We start from the raw sequence: 22,640 nt of genomic DNA, 5'->3' as shown, positions 1-22,640 counted from the left end.
TTTGATCAGTTATTTTTAAGCAAGAATAACAGCTACATTTCCTTCCTCTTCTTCCTATTGAATACCACTCATTGTTTCATTTGCAACCGTCAATTTTTATGTTCGTCGCGCTGCCTGTTGGCCAATGACGGTTGCAACATAATTGATGGTCCCAGCACAGCCCACGCGATCAGCTGCGAACATTCAAACAAAGTAAGCTCACCAATACAAACACATACACACTTAGTTGCAATCGTATGCACGCAAATCAAGCGATGTTATACCGCAGGCGCTAGCAGATTAGAATATTCAAATTATAGTTATTTATAGGGGCTTGTGTTTCTATGTTTCTTTTTTTTTTTTGTATTTTTGTACTTCCTGCGCCTCATTTCCTTCGAGGCCAATGGAGGCGCACTTGCAGAAGCTGTTCAATATTTAACCAGCGGCTAATCGTTTGTGCAGTCGCAGAAACTTAGATTGGTAGGCGATGATAAAATTAGAATAACGCGTGGTGCAGTGGTGAGAGACGAAATCAGAATTGCGTTAGTAAATAGTAGAAGGATATATGACTACTGACTCGTTTAAATAATATATGATTAGCGGAATGCTAAAATAGGTCAGCAATATGGGTCACTTGCGCCAACTTTGAATGGTTGCAGCTAATGGGGTGCGAGATTTGAGAAAAAATATTTATATAATACTTATATTGAAATGCATACAATAATACTTAATTAACAATCAACAATGCTCCTGTAGAAAGAGTAAGCAAATTTCAATGCCTTGATTGCCTACTCAACGAAAATTGGGATGTCTGAACAGAAATAAGATGTCGCATTCAAATGGCAAGACCTGTCTTTCTTAAATATTTATGACAAAGTCCTACAATGTAGCGACTTCAATCAGCAACTAAAACTAAATAAATGGTCAGTTCTGCTATATGGCATGAAAACATGGACCATGAAGACATGAACAGACTGGAAGCATTTGAAATGTGGCTTCTCTCGAGATTATTGAAAATACCCTCGATCGAACGCGTTTCTAATGAAAAAATTCAAAATAGAAATATTTAGACATATGTATTGCCTTAGTTCTTTGAATAAGCGATTTTACGGTATTATCGAAAATGCGCTGTACGTGTTTGAATATAACTCGAAAATTTATGGAGCTTACTGATTACTGAGCGTAATCTCAGCCACTAATGGGAAAGAAATCTGAGGGGGTGTTTATCAAAAATCATATTATAAAAAACAAAAATTGTTTTCCTAATAATTTTTAATCAAAAATATATATATTTTTAAAAGCTTATTTTTCACAAAAGTCTACAAAATTATAAAGATATTAAAAGGAACCGAAGATATTTCACTTTAAAAACGTCTATAGAAAAGTTTTCAACTCTGAATAAGTATCAAACTTATTCGATTTTTTCAACCTTTTTTCCGTTTACTTCTAATTATAGTGAAGCTGACAAATAAATTTTAAAAAAATTTACGACAGTGTGCAAAACACTTGGAATTTTTTTAATTTTATTGACATATTCCGGATACTTTTTGCACAGAAGGTATATACGATTAAGTTGATTCTTGAAGTGCTTATTGGTGGGAACTCTAAAAAAATCGTATTTCTGGCTCCAAATTCAGCGCGGAGATGAGGCATGTCCCAAATTGAACAATTACATTAAATACTCCGCCTCTTGAGCCATGTCGAAGTTACGGTTATGCCTCATATAGCCTCCTTTAAATTTAGCGTATCTTAACCTTAACTTAGCTATGTTCTATGTTCTCCATATCATTAATTATTCTCTCTTTTTACTTTTTTCAGTCTTCACCTGGGGCAAGCGTATGAGCCGCAAGTTGGATATACTGAAACGTAGCGACACCACTAACACACACAAGTCACATACCGATCTACGTTCGCTTTTTCATACATCCACGCACAACAACAATAACAATGATAACGCCAAGGACAACTACCAGACGCATACGCTGAAGAAATGCAAATCGGGTCCTATCGAGACGATAAAACAACAGCAAAAGAACCAACAGCAGAACGAGCAACTGCAAAGCCTACAACAGAAACAGCAGCAGCCAAATGATAAAAGTCATCAAAGGCAGGAAAAATCTAAGGATATGAATGCCAGCGGCACTCAACAATCGACGCCAACACAGCCGAATGCGCAACAGCGCTCACAAAAAGCGATCAAGAACTTCTTCCATCGCATTGGCTCCACCGGTATGCTCAACCACAAGTCACACAATCTGATTAAAGCAGCCGAACCGAGCGGTTCCACCAGCAGTAATCTGTACCGCAGCAGCTCTACTAGTCAGCTGACCAGCTCATCGTACATAAAGTGTGACGATCCTACGGAGGGTCTGAACTTGGCCAACAGCCGTCAAGGCAAGTTACAGAAGGGCACCACAATCGCTGTATCAAATCTTAAGTCGAGTAGTTGCGATGATATTGCCAAAGTAAGCACGAGTACTTCACCGAATGGCGGCGATGCAATGCCAATTGGTGCACAAACACAAAATGCGGCAACGGCCCAGGCAGTTGTTGCTGGTCAAGAATCGACAAATCGGCGCGGCGCCTTTCCATATGCTTTTCTACGCTCACGTCTCTCGGTATTACCAGAAGAAAATGGCGGCTCGGTAATGAAGCAACCGTCTCTATGTAGTTTACATACAATTGATGCTGGTGGTTTGCAAGAAATGCCACATCCGGCGTCACAGTACCTACAGGTGGGTCAGCAGCATTCACCAGTAGCACAGCATCGAAACTCGACACCGATGCTACCCAGTGAAGCAACACCGCTGGTCGATGGCGCACTTGACTCAATATCGCTGGCAAGCACTTCTCCAAATCACCACCAAAAGGTGATTTATCGGAATGGCGCACTAATCAAGCGCTACTCCTCGGACGACAGTGCAATCAGCAATTGCTCACCGCAGCAGACGTCCAGCGCAGGCGTGGCGTGTATCAGTGGCGAGGTGATAGTGTCGCGCAACAACAGCCTCTCTTCAAAGGACTGGGAACCACTTTACCAAAGATTAAGTAGTTGTCTTAGTTCGAACGAGTCGGGATACGACAGTGACGGAGGGGGCGGCGGTAGTGGCGGAGTAGGTGTGGGTGGCGTAAGTGCTAATAGCGGCAGCGCAGGAAGCGGTGAAAGCTCATGTGGCAGCGTAATTTTCGTTGGAAATACCTCGAACGCGCAAATGCTGGGCAATAATCTTGGTATCTCCTGTGGAGATACGGAATCTATTGCATCGGGTACGCTGAAGAGGAACTCGCTGATTTCACTAACCTCATCGGAGAGCGGGGTGGGGGGTTGTGGTGGCTTACGTAGTAGTAGCATATGCAGCACGACAAGTGGCTCCGTCTCATTGGGTGGTTACAATTACGACTATGAGACAGAGACCATCAGACGACGATTTCGACAGATCAAATTGGAAAGAAAGTGTCAGGAAGACTGCATTGGATTGGTGTTGTCACCAAAGACTGTGATGACCTCGACGAATGAACAGCAATACCGTTACCTGATAGTAGAGATCGATCCGTATGGCATGGCGCAGAAGTAAGTAAATTGATAAGGAATTTTTTCTATTTTTTACTTTTTAGATAATAAATGAGAATTTTCCTACTGTATAGTTATTTATCAATATTCTTTCTCACACCTCCTTTTTCGCTCGTTCTACCGCAGAGATGGCCGCCTGCGCATTGGTGACGAGATTGTCAATGTGAACGGTAAACACTTGCGTGGCATGCAGTCCTTCCCCGACGTACAGCGTCTGCTCTCAACATTCCTCAATAACTCTATCGATTTGGTGATCGCTCATGACGAAGTCGCCACAGTCACTGATTTCTATACGAAAATAAAAATCGACAGCAGCTCTGCACAACCGCATAATTCCATGCAGTCTCTACATGTTAGCAGCGAACCAGCGTCAGCGCCAGTATCAGCGCCGCCCTCTGCCAATCCACAAAGTGAGTACTTGGCGCGCGCACGCAAGCGGCTCAGCTATACGCAACGCACTCAGAGCACGGACAGCATAAACAACTATGATTTGCTTAGTCTACAGTTGGCGCTGGAGAGTGAGGATAATCAGCACGCGCGACCTCCATCATCCGATGTGGTAGACTCCGCCGCTAGTGAGCTGGATGTGGATGATGATGCGCGCTCACTGGCCAGCGTAGCGACAATGCATTCGCTCACTTCAATGCCAACACCAATGCCGCTGATGCAGCATCGACGCTGCTCCACGCCGCGACACTCAATGGACTCAACGGCCAATGGTGGTGAGTTTGTAGCCGAACATACGCGACGACGTGCTCGTTCCTCCTCCGGGCAACGCAATCTCGAGCTGACGCCGCTGTATAATGCAAACACTGAGTACACGCCAGTGTATGCAAATCGGGCATCCAGCATATCACTGGCCACGCACACGATCAGCGACGATGAGAAGTGGCAGTTGTTGGCGCGCAAGCGCTGTTCTGAAGGCGCGACATTACTGCGCGTTCAGCAGCAGTTGCAGCACCAACAACACTCGCAAGACGAACTGGTGGCAGGTTGTGGACGCGTAGCGGGCAATCGTAGTGCGTCGCTGACTTATGGTGCATCGGCGCCAACGGCTGCTGGGAAATTTTCGGTTGCCTTCGATAGCACAAGCGTTCAGTCGCAGCTGCAGCAGCCAGTGCAGCCGCAGCCTTTTCCGTCGCGCACGCACTACACGCGCAACTCCATTAACCTGTCCAATTCGCATTATCGATCACTGCGGTTTGCGCATTCGCGGCTCAGCTCTTCGCGCCTGAGTTTGTTTATACAGCCGCAACCAAGTGGCGTTGTTGAGGGCAATAAACTAACAGCAACAACAAGCACAACAACAACAAATAACAGTAACTGTAATTACCAAAATTCGAAAGCCACTAATAGTACAAACACTAATAGTAAAACACAAACAACAACAAGCACTACGAGTACGACAACAACAACAGCAACAGCAGCAACGGTGGCTGCTATGAATGTAGCCGGAAATAGCGCGGCAAATACGAAGACTACACTGAACATCAATACCACCGATGATGATGCGAGCAATCAGCGAAGACAACAGCAGCAGCAGCAGCAGCAGGAACAACAACAACAAGCGTCGTCTGATCTCACTAACAACACTAATACAAATGCTAATCCTTTTCATCTCATTTCTTACCAAAAACAACAACAACAACACCATCAAAACCAACAAACCCACCTTCACCAACAACAACAACACCAGAGACATCATGCAACGCATTCACATTTATATCAACAACATTTAACTGTACCATCATCTTCTATGCCAACAGCATTAACCGCTTCAAATAGTTCGACTACAACAATAACAAGTGGAAAGGCTTCTGCAACAACAACAAGTTCTTTAAATTCAGTACAATATCGCCATCGCCCTTCATTGCCCGCAGCCAAATTAACAATACGCGATGAAGAAATGGCCGAAGTTATACGCGCTTCGATGAGTGATGGTGAGTTGGAATAGGGAAGGTATTAGGAAGAGGGTTGAGTGGCCGCTAAAAGCGCAAGAAAGTTAGTGAAACATTTTAGGTGTTTTCGGAGATTCAAAAGCTGAAACTAAGAAATAGGGAAACATTTCTGAACTACCTCTAAATTTTGGTGAATTCGACAAAGATTTTTCAAAACTTTAATTTTAACTTTTTTAAATAAAGAGGTTACGAAGCTCAATATTCTGAACCAGTCTTAGTTGCAAAACGATGCTGATCTAGGCCTAGTTAATATAGAGAATTTCGGGAAACACATTTGATATTTGCAAAAAGTTGTAAAATATTTACTTCAATACGGTATAATTACATGTACATACATACATACATATAGTAAGTAGGTTGGTATAAGTGGTAGTCAGTTTGCATATACTAATCATAAAATTAATTCAATTACTAAAATTCAGGCGCTAAAAGTAAATAAAATATATTTAAGTCTGGGTTGTGAAAAACAATGCTAAAAATGCGTGCCTTAATATCCGCTACTTTTCTTTTAAAAATAACTGCATTTATAAGAAATTACACTAAAACGCTTTCATTTAATATAATAACGCTTATAATAGAAGAGTTCGCAAAGTAAGGCATCAAACAATTAGTTGTGAAATGAAACTGAACTAATCTACTATTTATTTGCTGTAAGAAAATCGCACAAAACCTCTAGTAAATGGAAAAAAAGTTAATAAAACATACTAAACCACAGCGGAATCAAAAAATCTGTTCTATAAATGCAAAATTCGCTATACCCTGCATCTTCGACTTTTCCGCCGGAAAGTAGGCCACACTTGAGTAAAAAAATTCGCCGTGCTGGTCATATGTGCGCGCAAGCAATTGAGGACGCAAGCGTAAGAGCGATTTTCGATTTTATTTGGCGAACGGGTTGAATTATTTCGTTTTTTACTTCGTTCGCCAAAACAGGCCGAAATAATTATACACAGAGAAACTTCGATTTAGTTACAAAAATAGCGTAATTATAATTATCCCCAAATATATTATAACATTAAAATTAAAGAAGTAATTTGTAACTCCTAATATGATATTCTAATAATTGATCCTATTCATTTAAATACCAACATGGCTTCCTCCACTTCTGAATGCCAATAACTTTTACAATGAAACCCGAAGACTTTTACATTTTCCTTGAATCTGGCAGGAGTATCTTCCAACGGGGCAACTTTCGCCCTGCCTGCGTCATAGTAGTAGTCGTTTCGACTACTAACTATAACGTGTAACTAACATATAAAAAATATCATTCCGTACGCCGGGTTAACGCCAGAGCTATTAGCTGGGGCGACAAAGTTTGCTCTCTCATAACGAAACTCTTAACGCGATAAAATTTGCATCAGCTCAAAACTAAACAAAATGACTTTCAAATGGATATCAGGTGCAACAATGGCTCAGTTTAAGATCATTCTTGGAAAAACCCGCAATTGATCTTCATCATCGGTTCTGGTATCTCCCAACAGAGCATAGAGCGTCAATGTTTGATACCCAAAGTTTAAACAATTCATTGCACATAAATCAGAAGAATCTAAAAAGAACGAGAATACAGGTACAGCGGCATAGCGAAGTGATCCGGTCTCTTGAGGCCACGCGAATATAACCAAACAAAAAACAAATCATTTTTATTCATTTACTATTGGTTTTGCCATAATTTATTATTTGGTTTTCTTATTTCAACTGAGCTAAATTTTCCAATTATTCACTCATTTAAACCGAGTTTTTTCTCATTAATTACGACTTAAAGGCTCTAGCCGTTCTACACAAAAGACGATAACATTTTTCAAAGGCGCCGGCATGAAATCGCTGGGCTTCAGTATTGTTGGCGGTCGCGACTCACCCAAAGGCAATATGGGTATTTTCGTAAAAACGGTATTCCCATCAGGTCAAGCAGCTGACGATGGCACCCTACAGGCTGGTAAGTGAAGAAGAAATCTTGTGGAGAGTTAAAAAAAATTGTTAATTAAATTAAACAAAAATGTAATATAAATTTTATCTATTAACTTCACATTCAACTTCCGGAGTTCAACAAGCACTTTTGATCATTATTTGCAGGCGATGAAATAGTCGAGATCAATGGCACTTCTGTGCAGGGTATGAGCCATGCTGAAACAATCCGCCTATTCAAGGATGTGCGCGAGGGTGCTATAGTGTTGAAGGTGCTGAGAAGAAAGTAAGTACATTGGGTGGTATGAAGAGAACAGGACGACAGCTGCGGAGCGTAAACATAAATTTACGGGGTTTTGTTTTAACTTCCGCTTTGCAACAATTGAAAATTTTTTGGAAATATTACTAAAATGGCACTACTTGGCAGTCGGGTATACTCTGCTGGAACTGATTGACTTTATATAAAAACACCAAATATGCAAAAATATAAGGTTACGTAGATTGAAATGGATAATTCGTCACATTGGCATGACGCAATTGCAGAAGAGATGTGTGAGGGAACTGAGAAGAAAATGTTAAAATAACAAAGATTCGTGCACAAAAATGAAAAGCGAGGTTAGGCTTTTGTATAAAAGAAATATGTTGCTGTTGTAGCAGTTCACTAGCCCCTTCCACTGTGGTGTAGTCACCGATCGTCATCGTGTAACTCATTCAACGGTAGGCCCAGGAAACGTGCCGTCTCGACAGGTTGAGTCCAGAAGGAGCGGGGTGTTATGTGAGTGGGATTGAGAGGGCATGCGAATGGGTGCTAGTATCGTGCGGAGTACTTTCACATACCCTCTTCGTCTGCAATGGGTGGCGGTTGGACTAGCCCTGTTGAGTGGGCTGAGCCTCACCACAAAAGAACGATAATACGAGGGGCAAAAAATCAATCATCCTATCGAAAGATTTAACAATTTTGCAATTGGCGTCTTACGTCAATCATTTCTGACACTTGTGCACTATACAGCTGGTGTATACAAGCAGACAAGTTATGGAGTGGGTAAAGAAATCATTTTTTGTTTTTTTTTCGTTCTTTTAGTAAGAAAGTTCTTCAAAAACGATATTGAATAAATAATTTTGCGCCAGCTTGCAGAAAGAAAAAAGTTGCATGTAAATAAAGAGTTTGCATTGCGTCGGTTCAACAGCTGATTTTGTCAAAGTCAAAGCGAGCCCTTCAGTTTGCTCTAAACCTTGGCTAAATACTGTTATTTCAACCATTCTACGAATGCCCGACGATCCGACGGAACGCCCCAGTTCTATATCCGGCCAAGCACTGTCGCTTCAGTATTTTCCAAATGAGATATGATTTAGGCCATTAACTGCTACAACAATAACAACAGTTCTTTCAGCAAATAAATCGGAGACGTTGCGTTACCGTCTAAAAAAGTAGTTTTCCTGTTCTCGCAAATATGAGCACATTGAACAGGCAGTAGTGTATCAACAGATCAGACACAGCAAAACCAATGTATTTTGTTTCTGCTTTTGGTCTCTAGAATGTCGAAATCTGTGAGCAAAGATAAGAATTCGATAATTTAAAGACCCAATAAATGAAAAAATAAAATAAAAATAAATTAACTGATTTGCTGCCACTATCTGTTCGACGAAGCTTGGATGCTATACATTTAATTGAATTTTCATTTACTTCTTTAATATTTTCTTTCCAAGGTTACAGAAAGCCAAATCAATGGGCGCGTAAGTGGAGGGAAAGCGACGACTATCTATCTGCTAAAATTAGAATAAAAATATGCACATCGTTGAACGTGAAAATATTACGGAATTAATTTATGTAAGAAATAGTTTCTAAATAAATGCGTGTAAATTATCAAATAAGTTACTCTAAGTGTGAGCTCGAGTTTCATGTTTAGGACTAAATTAGAGTATTAAATTGTATATAGTAATGATGTGTTTTTAATAAAATATGAAACAAGGAAGTATTACGTATTAAAAAAAATAATAAACCAATAATAATTTATAATAAAACTTGTATGCAATTTTAAACTTTGTTTGAAGGAATTATGCGAATTTGAGGCAGCTTATGGGTGTTTAAAGAAAAGAAAAAGAGCAAACAAGTTAGTTTGTGCTTAATAACTAAAAATTAGCTTTCACGCCAAATGCAAAGTGTTTAATGTATGGAAAAAAAAAACAAAAATAATATAATTAAATTTATAAAGCATAAAAGCACTCTTCGCATATCTAAGTACGATTTTAAGCACCAATAAATAAATCAAAAATATTTTTTTTGTCTAATATTTAATTATAGGCAGAAATAACTGCATATTTACTAAAAAAAACTTTGCAATTATAAATCTATAAGAATCAAGTGTTAATAAAAGAGTTTTAGGAAATATAATAAAATGTGTGTGTGATTTTTCTTTTTTAATTCTAATTGTTGGATATGAAAAATGTCAATAAAGGTAAGTTATAAATAATATTGGGTGTTTTTTTTTTTGCTGCATGGATCTATCGGAGGATGGTAAACTGTTTCGACATTCCTATCCAGTAATATTTGGCAAGTCATCATGAATCATTTAATGCTACAACAACGCTTCCAAATTGTGGAAATTTACTTTCCTGGTGAAGTTCATAGAGCATTTGCGCCGTCATCGGTCCTTATTTAATTCATAACGAGCGCTATCGAGCCATGTTCACTGAAGTTTTGTTTCCAAAAATTAAACAGCTAAACAACGAAGACATTTAGTTCCAACAAGACGGCGCAACTCGCCATACAGGGTGCTTAGCAATCGATTTATTGCAATATTCAAGCCACCATTGATGCCTACGGTCAAATTTATTGGAAAAAGTACTCAACAATTGGGCTGATCGAAGAGTCCATGTAACTCGAATTTGCGGCGGACGTATGCCGGATATCAGATTCATGACCTAATAGACTGGAACATATAATAAACTCACACTGCATCTTCCGTGCAAATGACGTTATTGAAAATGCAGATTGTTTTTTTTTTTTTTTTTTTTGTATATCCGCAGGTTTAACCCGAATCCTCTTAAGAAATAAGATAGGGAAACCAATTAAGGTTAATAGCCTGGTTGAAATTATAAATTATGCTTGAGTCAAAAGAAAACTGGTCCACTGTTTGCAACGTAGCAAATAAAGTCATCACAAAGTTGTAATGGGCCGCTCCCCCTCCGCGAAGTAATATCTAACGGTAGTTCCACGGACAAGGGGTGGGTTTTTCGTGCTCTGAATTGAAAGGAAGTCCCACACTTCGGTTTTCAATGCATTGTGCCACCTATACAACAAAACAAAAATGCCATGAAATTATCTTATTCTTCTTGATGGGCGCGATTACCGCTGACGCCCTTTTGGCTGAGTTTAATAAAGCGTCAGTCATTTCTTTCTCGTGCTAACTAGTTGGAAGCAATAAGTGAAGCCAAGTCCTTCTCCACCTCATCTTTCCAAAGCAGAGGAGGCCTTCTGCTTCCTCTGCTACCACCAGCTGGTACCGCATCAAACACTTTCAGAGCCGGGGAGTTTGTATCCTTTCAGCCACATGGCCCAGCCAATGAAGCCGCTGGTTCTTTATCGGATGTGCTAGGTGTATGTCGTTGTAAAGCTGAAATTATCTACCAGGTTAAAACAAAAAAAAAATCATTCCAACATTTCTGTTATTTTATTTTGAGTTCTCAAGCTCTTAACAAAACACCCGATAGAAACCTGTGCTCCTGCTTGCAACTCCTTTATTTGTTTTTTATTACAACACATCCTGCACTCTTTGCTTTTGCTCAACACGAAACGCCTCCTTTTATTTACATATAATATATAATTTTATTTCGATATTCTTTATTTTTGTGTTTTGCTATTTTAAAGTTCTTACAAAAAGAAATGCAGTAATAATTTGACGCGCATTCGCTTGACAAATACAATTGTTACATTGACGCGTTATTTTTTTAAATTTCTTGTGGTTTGCAACAAACAGTATAACATATAAAAAAAAATATTAAATATTATAATAAAATTAGAAATTCGAAGAGGATAAACTTTTCAAACCATTTGCAGTTCTATTTCAGAAAGTTGTAATAAATTTGTGAAATTAGATCTTTTTATATAAAATAGAAAAAAAGTGGATTCATTTTCAAACAGCACAAACTGTTCGATGGCTGATTTCGGAAGTTTATAAATAGCAAAAAACGGAAAAAAATTATTTTCTGATATGAAATTTGTATTTTCTGCACTTTTCTTTCTAATTTTTAATTTTCACATTTCGCGCTTCAGCCCCTTTAAGTAAAAATTAAATGTACTTCACAATCTAAATTTAGGTCCGGCCGTAGATGAACAAAAGTATTGTATAAAAAATTTCGGGCGCAAATAAGCGGCGAAAGTATTGGCTCAAAATTTGTACTTCTTGAAAATAAATCCATATCTGAAATTGAACTTCGAGTTGGTGTAACTGGCAATTACTGCTTACATAATTTTATCTTGCTTCATGTTTTCCTCTCTTTCTGCATATTGATGAGACTAACTACTATACAAGGTTTCTAAAATGAATACTTATAGTACAAAATGATAAACACAATTCTGCTATGCGCCTGACACTGTACTTTTGTGTTCTGCTTTTATCAATTTTTATTGTTTCTCGAATAAAAATTATATTTCGTTTTTTACTTTATGCGCATCAACAGATTACAGGAAGCTTGCATGTACTTGCATTATTTTCTCTTTCATTTTTGTTTACTTTAAAAGCAACGAATAGCAATTAAAGACAGTTTCTAATAAGGCCGAAAATGAATTTCCATAATCTCATCCTCCGACGACGATGATTCTCGCTGCGCGTGCTCATTATCGTCATCACTCATAGACGAATTTGAGTTCACATCTACCCAACCATCACCGTCGTCGTCGTTACCATCGTTATCGTCACTGTCATCATCGCTATCCATTTCCTCGTCATCGTCGTCCTCGCCGTCCGAACGCAGCAAACGAATCCGATCGTTTTCGCTAATATCAAAAACTGCAAAATAATAAAAAAAAACATTTATTTTATATTCGTACGTCTTCAGCCTGGGTTGGCGTATATACGAGACTCACTGTCTGTTGTATCGCTGTCCGAACCGTCCTCTTCAGAATCTGGCTCTTCATCATCTTCCTGAAAGCAGAGACAACCAATTATTCACTATCGCATCTATCAGGTCTTGTGCTGCTGCGCCAGCGCCAGCGCCGATGTCGGGGCGCACAGCGTTTCCATTAACCATCAGGCCACTGCCAACCGCACGACTTATAACACCCCTGTTGATGCGATTGGTTCGTAACGCAATACCCGCACCACCTCTACTTGCGGGTGCTAATCTAGCGCTGTGAGCGCCGCCAGCGGCACTGGGGCGTGGCGCAGCATGACCATTGCTACCGCGACCGATCAGTACACCGACGCCGCCATTGCCACTGGCGGCTGCGGGCAACGCGGAGCTACGAAAGCTCACGATGATTTCCTCACCACCGCCGCCGCTGCCGCCGATGTGTCGCCGACTTGCGTCGATGTCGATATTAATTTCACGGATACGTCCGAAACGACGGATTTGATCACCATCACGACGATTATCAGCGTCGGCGTCATCGTCATCGTCGTTTGGATTTTGGTTCTGGTTTCGGCCAAGGCCATCGTCTGCACGTTGGCCTTCACCTCCGCCACCATCACCGTCATCAACATTATCGATAGCGTTATTATCGTCATCGTCATAGTCAACAGCGTCCGCAATATCAGCAGCGCGGTCTGTGTTATTGCTGCCGTCATTGCCAACGCTAACGCCTATGCACGACGCGTCGCCATGACGCACCTCTTCTTGATTCTCGATCTTCTTCATGCCTACAGCATAGATTTTAACGAAAGTCTCCGGTCTCGAATCGTACGCTGGTTGATTTTCCACTAACGCAATGAGACTGCCATTATCGCTGATGCTCATGTCGTAGATGCCACGCCGCACATCGATCGTGGATATTGAAGAATAGTCGTAGGCGTCAAGCACCTTAAAACTCGTTTCGCATGCAGGTAATTCTTCTAGCATCGCATCAATGCGTTCGTCAGATGCTTCCGCATTATAGCTGTAGATCACGCGCATTGGCGAAAACTTAAGAAAACATTGGTCAAGAACGGGAACAGTCTGCAGGAGATGGAATGTGCGCAGATCCCATACTTCGGTATTTGAAATTATCTGCAAATGAAACGATTCAAATGGAATTTAAATCATGTCTTTGTAACAAATAATGTAACATAATACTTCTAAGCCGTTAGGATGGAAAACCCCCGAAAGGCATTGATTCAGTTTGTCGAATTTGTGAATTTCTTTTCCGGACCGCACGTCCCATAAAACGCCATCTTAAAGGATTTTGTTTAGTACTCGAAAGTAGGTGAGGGTATGAGAAACTTACCAGATAATATAAGCTCATCGGTTGGACAGAAGGTAGCACGATTCTTAACATATTGATTCCCAAGCGTTGGCGTGAACGTGGAAATCTTATTCCCGCTATTTATGTCGTAAATTATGGCGCACTGGAGAGAATGTTTTACAGCCAATTGAAATATAAATAATATAAATATACAAAATCTAAAACGTACGTCATTTTGTGTTCCCAGTACTTTGTCCTGCGTCAAATTGTTGAACTCGCAATAGTAATCGTCGGCAAAGCTCAATTTCGACGCAAACTCGTTATGCTGAATAGACCAGAGTACGCTGAGAGGTGACCGCCAAGAGCACGACGTTAGCACTAAATCACCAGCACGATTAGAAATAATAGAATCGACGACATAACTGTGACAAACGGATGAGAAGACCTCTGTGCCTGTGGAAAGATTGAATGCTTTTACTTCACCACGGTGGGTACCGACGAGCAGCAGTTTGGATGGAGATACTATTTCACAAGTGGAAAACTGCAAGGATGGGAAGTCATTGGAACGCACCGACCGCCACGGCGCGAAATTCGAATGTACATAACGACGGTCCAAACGCGCTGTATTGTATCCGGCCTGCGCTTTGAAAATGCGCGCTGTCAAATTAAGATTATCTCCCACACGATTCGGCTTAGGATCAGGGCATTTGTGTGGCGTGAACAGGTCGAATTGCGGACATGTTGTCATGGGATTGTTACACAAGGCATGCTGGTTGGTGAGATATTCTGTAACAATGGTGCCGAGAGTAATGCCAGTCTGGTTCCCATGCTGCAGTGGTGGCGATCCACTCTCAGAACGTACGTCTTCTGGCAGTGAGGATATTTGTTTTTGCAGAGAACGCTGCGCATTCGCATGTGCGATAGCCATGGCATTAGCATTACCGCTCAAATTTGTTGCAGATGTTTTCTCAGATTTTTTCACCAATTTAATAGGTGTTACAGTAATGCTGCTGGACGGCAGCTCCTCAATGTTAAGGCTGTTATTAAGCTGCTGCTGCTGATGATCATTTGCTATGCTATTGATAGCACTGTTCAAATCCTGCGTGCGGATGCGTAAACGCTGACGCGCTGATGACGATGGTACCACTTTGTAATCGAATGGCGATTGGTGAAAGTTTTTCGTCGTGTTGGAGGAAATTTGCGGCAGACCTGCCTCTTTCTGCAACATTTGTGCCGTCTGGAGTAGGCCCTTAGATTCTAGATGATCGTGTATTAGTTGATATAACTGTTGTTCGTTATACTGAATTTTAGTTTGCGCAATGACATTGGCTTTGTGAATGTTGGCGAGTGATGGATCCATCTTATTGGAAATCGGTTTTGTTTTGCCTGAAACGAGTTCTACTAACTCTAGTGCATACTTTTGGAACAATACGTGCTCAGCGCGTTTTTCCTGCAATATTGGGTCACGCATCAGCGTTTGAATTTGCCCATTTGCGAAAAGTGTCAATTTGCCGACGATTTGGCGCACGCGCTCAGACCGCGCAAGACCAGCTAACGCGCGGCAGGCCATACCTCGAATGCAATCCGCATCAGTGATCGGCGCTTTAATTTGCATCAGAGATAGAAGTATAATAATTCCATTGTTGGAGCAAACCGACTCCCATACCTTCTCGATTAATTCTTCGCAATAGCGATTATTCTGTTTATTACGCTTTGACGCACTAAATACTTTCATCACATTGTTAGGCTCTTTCTGTACAATAAAAAGGGTGATAGAATATGAAATAGAAAGTACTTTTACAAGGACATATTAGCTTACCCTCGCCAAAGGTGCACAGACACAATGAACCAATACGGCCAAAGCAGATTTTTGAACGTCAGCGTCGGCAGTGATATCACCTGAAGCGGCGGCCAGTATGAAGTAAATTCCTGAAGCTCCCGCACTATCCGGCACATCCAATCGCTCGCAATAAACCAGGAAAACCCGCGGAATAACACAACAAATAGAGAGAACATCCAATGCCGAACGCACTATTTCGGACCTGGTAGAATTATGTAATAGGAATAATTTACAATTTGTTGGAACCTTTAATATTGAAGATCAGACTTAAAAAAATACCATTACCTCACACTATTGTTCCAATCATAGGAAAGCGCTATAATTTTCAAAAGTAATGTGACACCGCTCACTTTTAATAGTTTGTCCACAGGTGCCCAATGGGCACGCACTGAGGTGTTCTCCTGTAATGTGCGCACTTGTTCACTGATCTGTTCCAGACTTGTCTTTGCTGCTTTAGTTACAACGTTTTGAGAGAATTCAGTTGTTAGCAAACATTGTTGGCGCATGAAATTGTTATATTTGTAGAAAAGATGACTCTCCATATAGCGTTTAAGTGCGACACACACATGTCGCACGAGTTGACGCGAAGCACATTCTAAATCGTCATTAAGAGGATTCTCATCATCATCGCTATTGGAAGGATTCAGGATTTTAAGGATAGAAATCTGAAAAGGGTTTACAAAATGATGTAGGTTCTTTTTGCAATATATATTAAATACATACAACATTGTACAGCTTACGAAGACCGTCTTGCGAGTCGAATTCATCCAAAATTACTTTGAATTGAAAACTTAAGCCGAAGAACATGGTGGCATGACAAACACCTGAATCGTAGGACCTTTCCATAAGCCATAGTGCGTAATGTACCAACTCCGATATTACATTTCTGGGCATACTGCAAATGCGTTCCATTGCTTCTTCACAATAAGCGAGGTAGTATAGTGTTATAGAAACGCCAGTAGCAGCGATGCTGGGACGTGGTACTTTGAGTAGCAACTAAAAAAGTTATATTGTTTAAAATTTAATAAAAAGCAATCATAAAAAATATTTGATTACCTCCAATCCACCGTGTGCAATGAATTCTAAAGCGAATTTCTTATGACAAAGCAATGAGGCGAGATATTTTAGGGCTTCGAATCCCAAACAGGTATCGCGTCTGTCTAAATTCTCCAAATAACCGGAAACCAACTGCATGGCGCGTTGTTCAAAAACCGAACCCAAATAATCTTGATGATTACCGAGTGCAGTAAGATATCGCAGCATTAGCGCTTGGCTTGATTCAACGGTAGGCGGGTGCAAGGGAATATACATTTTCTTATAGTAACGATGCCCACTTCCTTGAGGAAAAGCATCGCGACTATTCTCCAGTAGTGTTGACATATTCGAATTCGAACAGTGAGTGTCTATAGCACTCTTTGAACTTTGTGTCGCCGTCGCATCAATTTTCGATTGATCTTCTGTTTGCGGTGATAGTAGAAATGGAACGCCGTTTACAATAGAAGTAGGCGTATGTTCGAATGAGTTATTGGCAGAATTTGGTTCTGATGGTGGTTGGGCATGCGTCGATTGACCAGATTCGCCGCCTGATTTGTATATTGCTTGCAACATATGCAACCGTTTCAAAATCTTTGGTATAAGGCGAGCGTTGTGTTCTTTGAATGATACCGCGATTTCAGTTACTTCCATAGCAGCCCCTAACAAACCTGTCGCATAACTTTGCAATGGTTCAATACTATCTTCAGCCCAGCCGAAAATTCTATGAATCAGATGTTCGAATTCTCCTTGGAAAACGGCAGATGTCTCTAAACCGGGAGCTATTACTAAGATTAATCGGCAAGTTAGAATATTCAATTCCAGTGAACTTTTCTGGATATTTTGACGGGTGAAGAAATTATCGCGCAAATAGTCGTTCACAAGCTAAAATTAAGAAAGCATTTTTAATAAATTAGTTAAACTGAGGATATGCGTGAGTTACCTTGTTCATGAAAATATCTTTTCGGAACAGCTGCTTGAGCAGAACTCCAAATTGGCACTTCGGATCTGTCCGATAGGGGTGGCGGTCTTCGAAAGGGTCGTGGTCTTTACGCATATAAATTTCCTTTTCTTTTTCGAAAATTTCGGCAAGCCTAGAAAAGATTATGATTTTACATTAAGTTTATTTAACGTGTTTTATATAAAAAGACATTTTAACATTTATCATACATAAATATATTGCCATCTGAACAATATATAAATCAGACTATCGTGGGGTCTACATACAGTATCGCATTGTGTTTTTTTTTTTTTGTTTTTGCGGTTAATTACTAATTTTCTTTATATTAGTCTTTAAATGATAACCAAAAAACAAAAACTTTCTAAGAAGAAAGAAAACTCAAGCACGTCACTTCGGTGACGATCACCTTTATTTTTGCAAAAAAATAGAGAAGAAACTTGTTTGCATATGTAGGCAAAACATGTGTGTGTGTGCAGTCATTTACCTTTTCAACACTGGCACTGGATCGAATCCGGAACGTGTGTGCTGCGCTTCCCAAATTTGCAACACCTGTGACATGTCTTTGCTATCGAAATTTGGTTCTTCATCTTCGAACCCATAAAAAGGATCAGCATCAGCGGGAGCGTTGGCATCAGCAGCAGCACCAGCATTCTCACCAGCCTCTCCATCCCCTTCTGCTTCAGCATTGGCTTCGTTGGAGCCAATAGATCCATTTTCTTCCGCATTATTCATCTCTGCGTCCGCGTCCACATTTGCCTCAGCTGATGGCTGTCTCTCATCCCTGTTAGTGGTACCATTACTCTCATTTGATGTATGCTGTTGCGTTGGAGAATTTTCTGCATTTGCTGTTGCCTCAGTGGCCGATGTTGTTGCCTGAATATCTTCTTCATCACGCATTTCCGCATCGCCTTGCTGATGCTGTGCAGGCTCTATTATGTTGGGAGGCATTTAATGCCAATCCTTTTCGATATTTTCACCCAAATCTGTCCCTAACCTTACAAAACTTTTCACACTGGTGAGGGAAGAACGGAATTTTTCCTTTCTATTACTTCGCCTGTACAGTTGTTGTTGGTATTCACCCCTCACAGTTTTTCGGCTATTTATTATTCCTAATATTTCAAGGTTAAACGGATAATAAATGCTCTCAATACTTTTAAGCTTTCGTTCACAAACAAATATTTTTGTTAATATGCACTTTTTAATAATATAAATAACAAAAAATGTAAAACAACGTTCTAAATATGTGCTTCACATAAACGAAATTCCACCAAACCAATAGACGGAAAATGCACGCGCTTTTTTCGCAGCTGTCAAAAATCAACTCTGCCAGTGCTGCCACTTCATACAACGAAACTAATGCGCAGAAAAGTATATATTAATCATATTTTAATAATAAAATAATTTCAACTTCCTTCCAGTTAAGATAACACGATGATTAAACTACCTCCATATCATATTTTATTTCTATTAGTATTAAACAGACATAAGTAAACTAATTGGAGTTGAACCAAATTCTTTTTTTAAATATGGCAAGTTTCGCAGTCGTTTCTCGTCTTTTCCGTTTCTTGATTGACACTAAGCCAAACAGCTGATAATTGAAAAACAAACTTAAAGACGCTGACGTTTTATTTCACGATTTCTTTCTTGGTAAACAATTTCTTTACAAATATTGACGATAATATAATAAATAATCGTGAAAATAAATATACAACATGTCGTTTCTATATATACTGAGTTGGGTATCAATGGTGATACATATCGTCTTTATTACAGTCTCGATTGGTAAGCAAATGATGTGACTAATCCTATAGCTAATATCATTTATTCGTTATGACAGCGGCGGGTCTCTACTATATTGCTGAGCTGGTGGAAGAGTACACACAAACGGCGCGAAAGTTAATCACATTTATGATTAGTGCCACGGTATTTGTTTACATAATGTTCATGTTCTTCGATAATTTACCATGGAGCATGATTTTGTGTGGTTTTGCGGCGCAAGTATTCCACGGTATTATTATGAGCAGCTTTCCATTTATACGATTTATGTCAGTACCATTTATTGGCGCTGTAGTGTTTTTGGTTATAAACCACTTTTTGGCTTTTCAATATTTCACGAGCATTTACTATCCATTTGTGCAGGTATGCTATGATCTTTGCATTTTGTTTAATTAATAATCAGTTTTTTTTTATTTAAGGTGCTAGCATACTTTACAATATGCCTTTGGATGGTGCCATTTTCGCTTTTTGTTTCACTAAGCGCAAACGATAATGTGCTACCGACGACTGTTAATGACAGCATGGGTATGTTGCGTACATAAAGGTGTATACTAAAGTTCCACTTTTTAAGTGCTAATTTTCGTGGTTACAGGAAGCCAAGATGTCGTAACGAACTACTTCACACGTGGAAAAAAACAGGGACTACTTTCGCTTTTTAATTATGCTAAAGATAGCCTATTGCCGACAAGGAGCAAGAAAAGCTTTTGAGGATATTCACATATATTGTCCAATTTGGATTTAAAAACCCACTCCTAACCAAATCAAATGCTTATGAAGAAAAGGACTGTTACCATTGAATAATTTTAGTTAAGGGTAAAAAGCTTGGTAATTGTATTATTTATTACATTTGTAATTTAAATATAAAGAATAATTAGCTCATGAACGTTTTGATATTGCTAATTAATGTACGAACGATACACCCGGTGTCAAAAATTAAAGAAAGAACATTAAAAACTAGATATGAAATGTGGTATTAATCCATAATTTGTAATCTAAGTCTTAAAAATCTTCCTACTACTTAACGCATACTTTATTTCTCCTGTGTCTTTACACTACCATCAGCCATACCGAAGTAAGCTTTAACCGCCATGCGCACAAATAGTCCTGTTTCAACGACGCCAGGTATTTGCAATAGCTCCATATTCACTTTTTCCCAATCGCAGTCACATTTTTTCGGGAAATGCCAATCTAGTATGAAATTACCATTATCGGTTACGCACGGCCCAGCTTTGGCCACAGCCATACGCAGCTTTAATTCGCCACCGTACTTAGCTGCAATACGAGCTTTAATCGGTACATATGCCATCGGCACCACTTCGATAGGTATGCCCTTATTATATTGGTCACCTAAATGTTCTGAATTTTTTGTGTAATCCGCAATTACCACCATGTTTTCTGAGCAAGATGCAACAATCTTTTCTTGCAGCAAACATCCCCCACCACCTTTAATTAAAACCATATTACGGTCCACCTCATCAGCGCCATCAATTGTCACTGCCAGTTTGGGATTTTGATCGAGATCTCCGAGTGTTAGCTTATGCTGCACTATTAGTTGGCGTGCCTGAAAGCTTGTTGGCACACATACCACATTCAAACCTTCCTTATGCACTCGTTCGGCGAGTCGCTCCACTGCAAACACCACAGTTGATCCGCTTCCAACTCCAACAGAGGTGTCCGTTTTCACCCAATCGTCGACGGCACGGTGTGCGGCAATGCGTTTGGCTTCGTTCAGAGACATTTTGCTTTTATTTGCGTTGAGCGGCAGTGTTGTTGACAAACTTGTTAATGTTTTCCTAGTTAGGTAATTGAGATTCCAGGAATAATCTATAGTGTACAGCAAACGAATATGTGCCCTTGACATATGATGACATTAAATGCAGCGTAACTAAACTAGATGGCCTGTCGAAGTTTTAAAGAATACTTAAACCAGAGAACGTAAATTCATAGAGAAGGCGCAGGAACGAATGGACAGGTTAAATGTCAAAACACATCAAAACGAGGGTAGGAAATTAACAGTAGAGAGTTAACATAGCGGAGCGTAGTCAACATAGCGGAGCGTAGTCAACAGAAATATATATAGCGTTTGCATTGAAATGTAAAATGCCATGATTTGATGTTAGAGAAAAGAAAATAACAGCAGACTTGTACATTTTTCTTTCATGCTTATTTGCCGTCGGCATTTTGCATGCGCAAATGGATTATTTCTTGTGAGATGAATAAATTAATTCTAAGTAACGCAATAGCACCGTAGGCCTAAGTAGCTAGAGTGCTCTATCAGTTAGTGTTATATTTCATGTTTCTCTAATAAATAATAATAATAATAATTCTAAGTATATGCATGCATGAATATGAAATTTTAAGTATCTAATTGACTAAATTGTATTGAATTTAGGTCTATTATCAAAATTATTCAAATATCATAACACAAAAAATAACTTTGTAAACCATTCATTTACATCAAGGTTTATTATTCAGCAAAGTGTTGAATTAATATAACATCTACCATCCATATTCATGTGGGCAGATAAAAACATGACTTGCCTCAAAACCCAGCTCATACACCTCTCATACACATCTGCATATAAAGAATTCAAAGCAAATAGACAAACGTATGCAAACATATTTCTAATATACATACATATGTATGTATGAATGCAAAAATCACATTTCTTTTTTATGCTTATTTCCCGTAAACATTTTGCATGCGCAAATGGATTATTTCTTGTGAGATGAATAAATTAATTCTAAGTATATGCATGCATGAATGTGAAATTTTAAGTATCTAATTAACTAAATTGTATTGATATTAAGTGCATTATCAAAATAATTTCAAAATATTCACATAAAAAATGGTTTTGTAAACCATTCATTTGCATCAACGGTTATTATTCAACAATATGTGTCCTTTTTAAATTTTTATATCCATATGTATGTACATATATTCATATACTAAATAGATATAACATCTACCATCCATATTCAGGTGGGCAGAAAAAAATCTTGACCTGCCTCAAAACACAGCTCATATGTATCTCCATATAAAAAATTCAAAAGCAAATAGACAAACGTATGCAAACATATTCCTAACATATGCAAAAAAAACTCATCTAAACGGTATTCGCGTACATAAACATATGTATGTATATATGCATATATGAATACATATGTTGGGACCATGTACATATGTACGTAAATGTTTCTATTCTAAGCAAAACAATGAATATTCGTATATACATATAATATAA

The 22,640-nt window shown here is 39.3% G+C and overlaps 4 protein-coding genes across 9 annotated transcripts in view; 2 read left to right on the top strand and 2 right to left on the bottom strand.

Moving 5' to 3' along the window:
- The window catches only part of LOC129243502 (serine-rich adhesin for platelets), a 131,612-nt gene extending 121,951 nt beyond the window's left edge, over nt 1-9,661 (top strand). For 4 of the 5 annotated variants that reach the window (XM_054880559.1, XM_054880560.1, XM_054880563.1 and 1 more), the window contains 5 exons: nt 1,798-3,550; nt 3,677-5,490; nt 7,268-7,438; nt 7,576-7,693; nt 9,115-9,661. In XM_054880559.1, the coding sequence (XP_054736534.1) occupies nt 1,798-3,550; nt 3,677-5,490; nt 7,268-7,438; nt 7,576-7,693; nt 9,115-9,145 (3,887 nt within the window). In that variant the 3' untranslated portion in view covers nt 9,146-9,661. The remainder of the gene's footprint in view (nt 1-1,797; nt 3,551-3,676; nt 5,491-7,267; nt 7,439-7,575; nt 7,694-9,114) is intronic. The other variant, XM_054880564.1, reaches the window with a different exon arrangement.
- Nucleotides 9,662-11,059: 1,398 nt separating this feature from the next.
- Nucleotides 11,060-18,907, bottom strand: LOC129243772 (protein mahjong). Of its 2 annotated transcripts, XM_054881067.1 has the most exons (12): nt 18,104-18,905; nt 17,602-17,752; nt 16,683-17,543; nt 16,350-16,622; nt 15,912-16,291; nt 15,606-15,828; nt 14,016-15,539; nt 13,829-13,949; nt 13,678-13,775; nt 13,237-13,611; nt 12,494-12,551; nt 11,060-12,416 (listed from the first exon to the last, which is right to left on the bottom strand). In XM_054881067.1, the coding sequence occupies exons 1-12, from the start codon at nt 18,565-18,567 to the stop codon at nt 12,175-12,177; spliced, it is 4,770 nt and encodes a 1,589-aa protein (XP_054737042.1). In that variant the 5' UTR covers nt 18,568-18,905; the 3' UTR covers nt 11,060-12,174. The 2 variants fall into 2 exon arrangements, with proteins under 2 accessions (XP_054737042.1, XP_054737041.1); XM_054881066.1 differs by having other exon boundaries at nt 12,350-12,416; nt 12,494-13,611; nt 18,104-18,907.
- Nucleotides 18,908-19,292: 385 nt separating this feature from the next.
- On the top strand, nt 19,293-20,278 carry LOC129245574 (protein TEX261). The gene is made up of 4 exons (XM_054883826.1): nt 19,293-19,401; nt 19,457-19,758; nt 19,815-19,920; nt 19,988-20,278. Exons 1-4 carry the CDS (start codon nt 19,332-19,334, stop codon nt 20,101-20,103), a joined length of 594 nt encoding a protein of 197 aa, XP_054739801.1. The 5' UTR covers nt 19,293-19,331; the 3' UTR covers nt 20,104-20,278.
- Nucleotides 20,218-21,316, bottom strand: LOC129245573 (ribose-5-phosphate isomerase). The gene has a single exon (XM_054883825.1). The coding sequence runs from the start codon at nt 21,254-21,256 to the stop codon at nt 20,426-20,428; it is 831 nt and encodes a 276-aa protein (XP_054739800.1). The 5' UTR covers nt 21,257-21,316; the 3' UTR covers nt 20,218-20,425.
- Nucleotides 21,317-22,640: the final 1,324 nt, after the last annotated feature.

This window comes from Anastrepha obliqua, chromosome 4 (genome assembly GCF_027943255.1).
Source record: "Anastrepha obliqua isolate idAnaObli1 chromosome 4, idAnaObli1_1.0, whole genome shotgun sequence".
NCBI classification, from domain to species: Eukaryota; Metazoa; Arthropoda; class Insecta; order Diptera; family Tephritidae; genus Anastrepha; species Anastrepha obliqua.
Note: the sequence above shows the minus strand (reverse complement) of the source record. Positions and strands in the feature narration are given on the sequence as shown.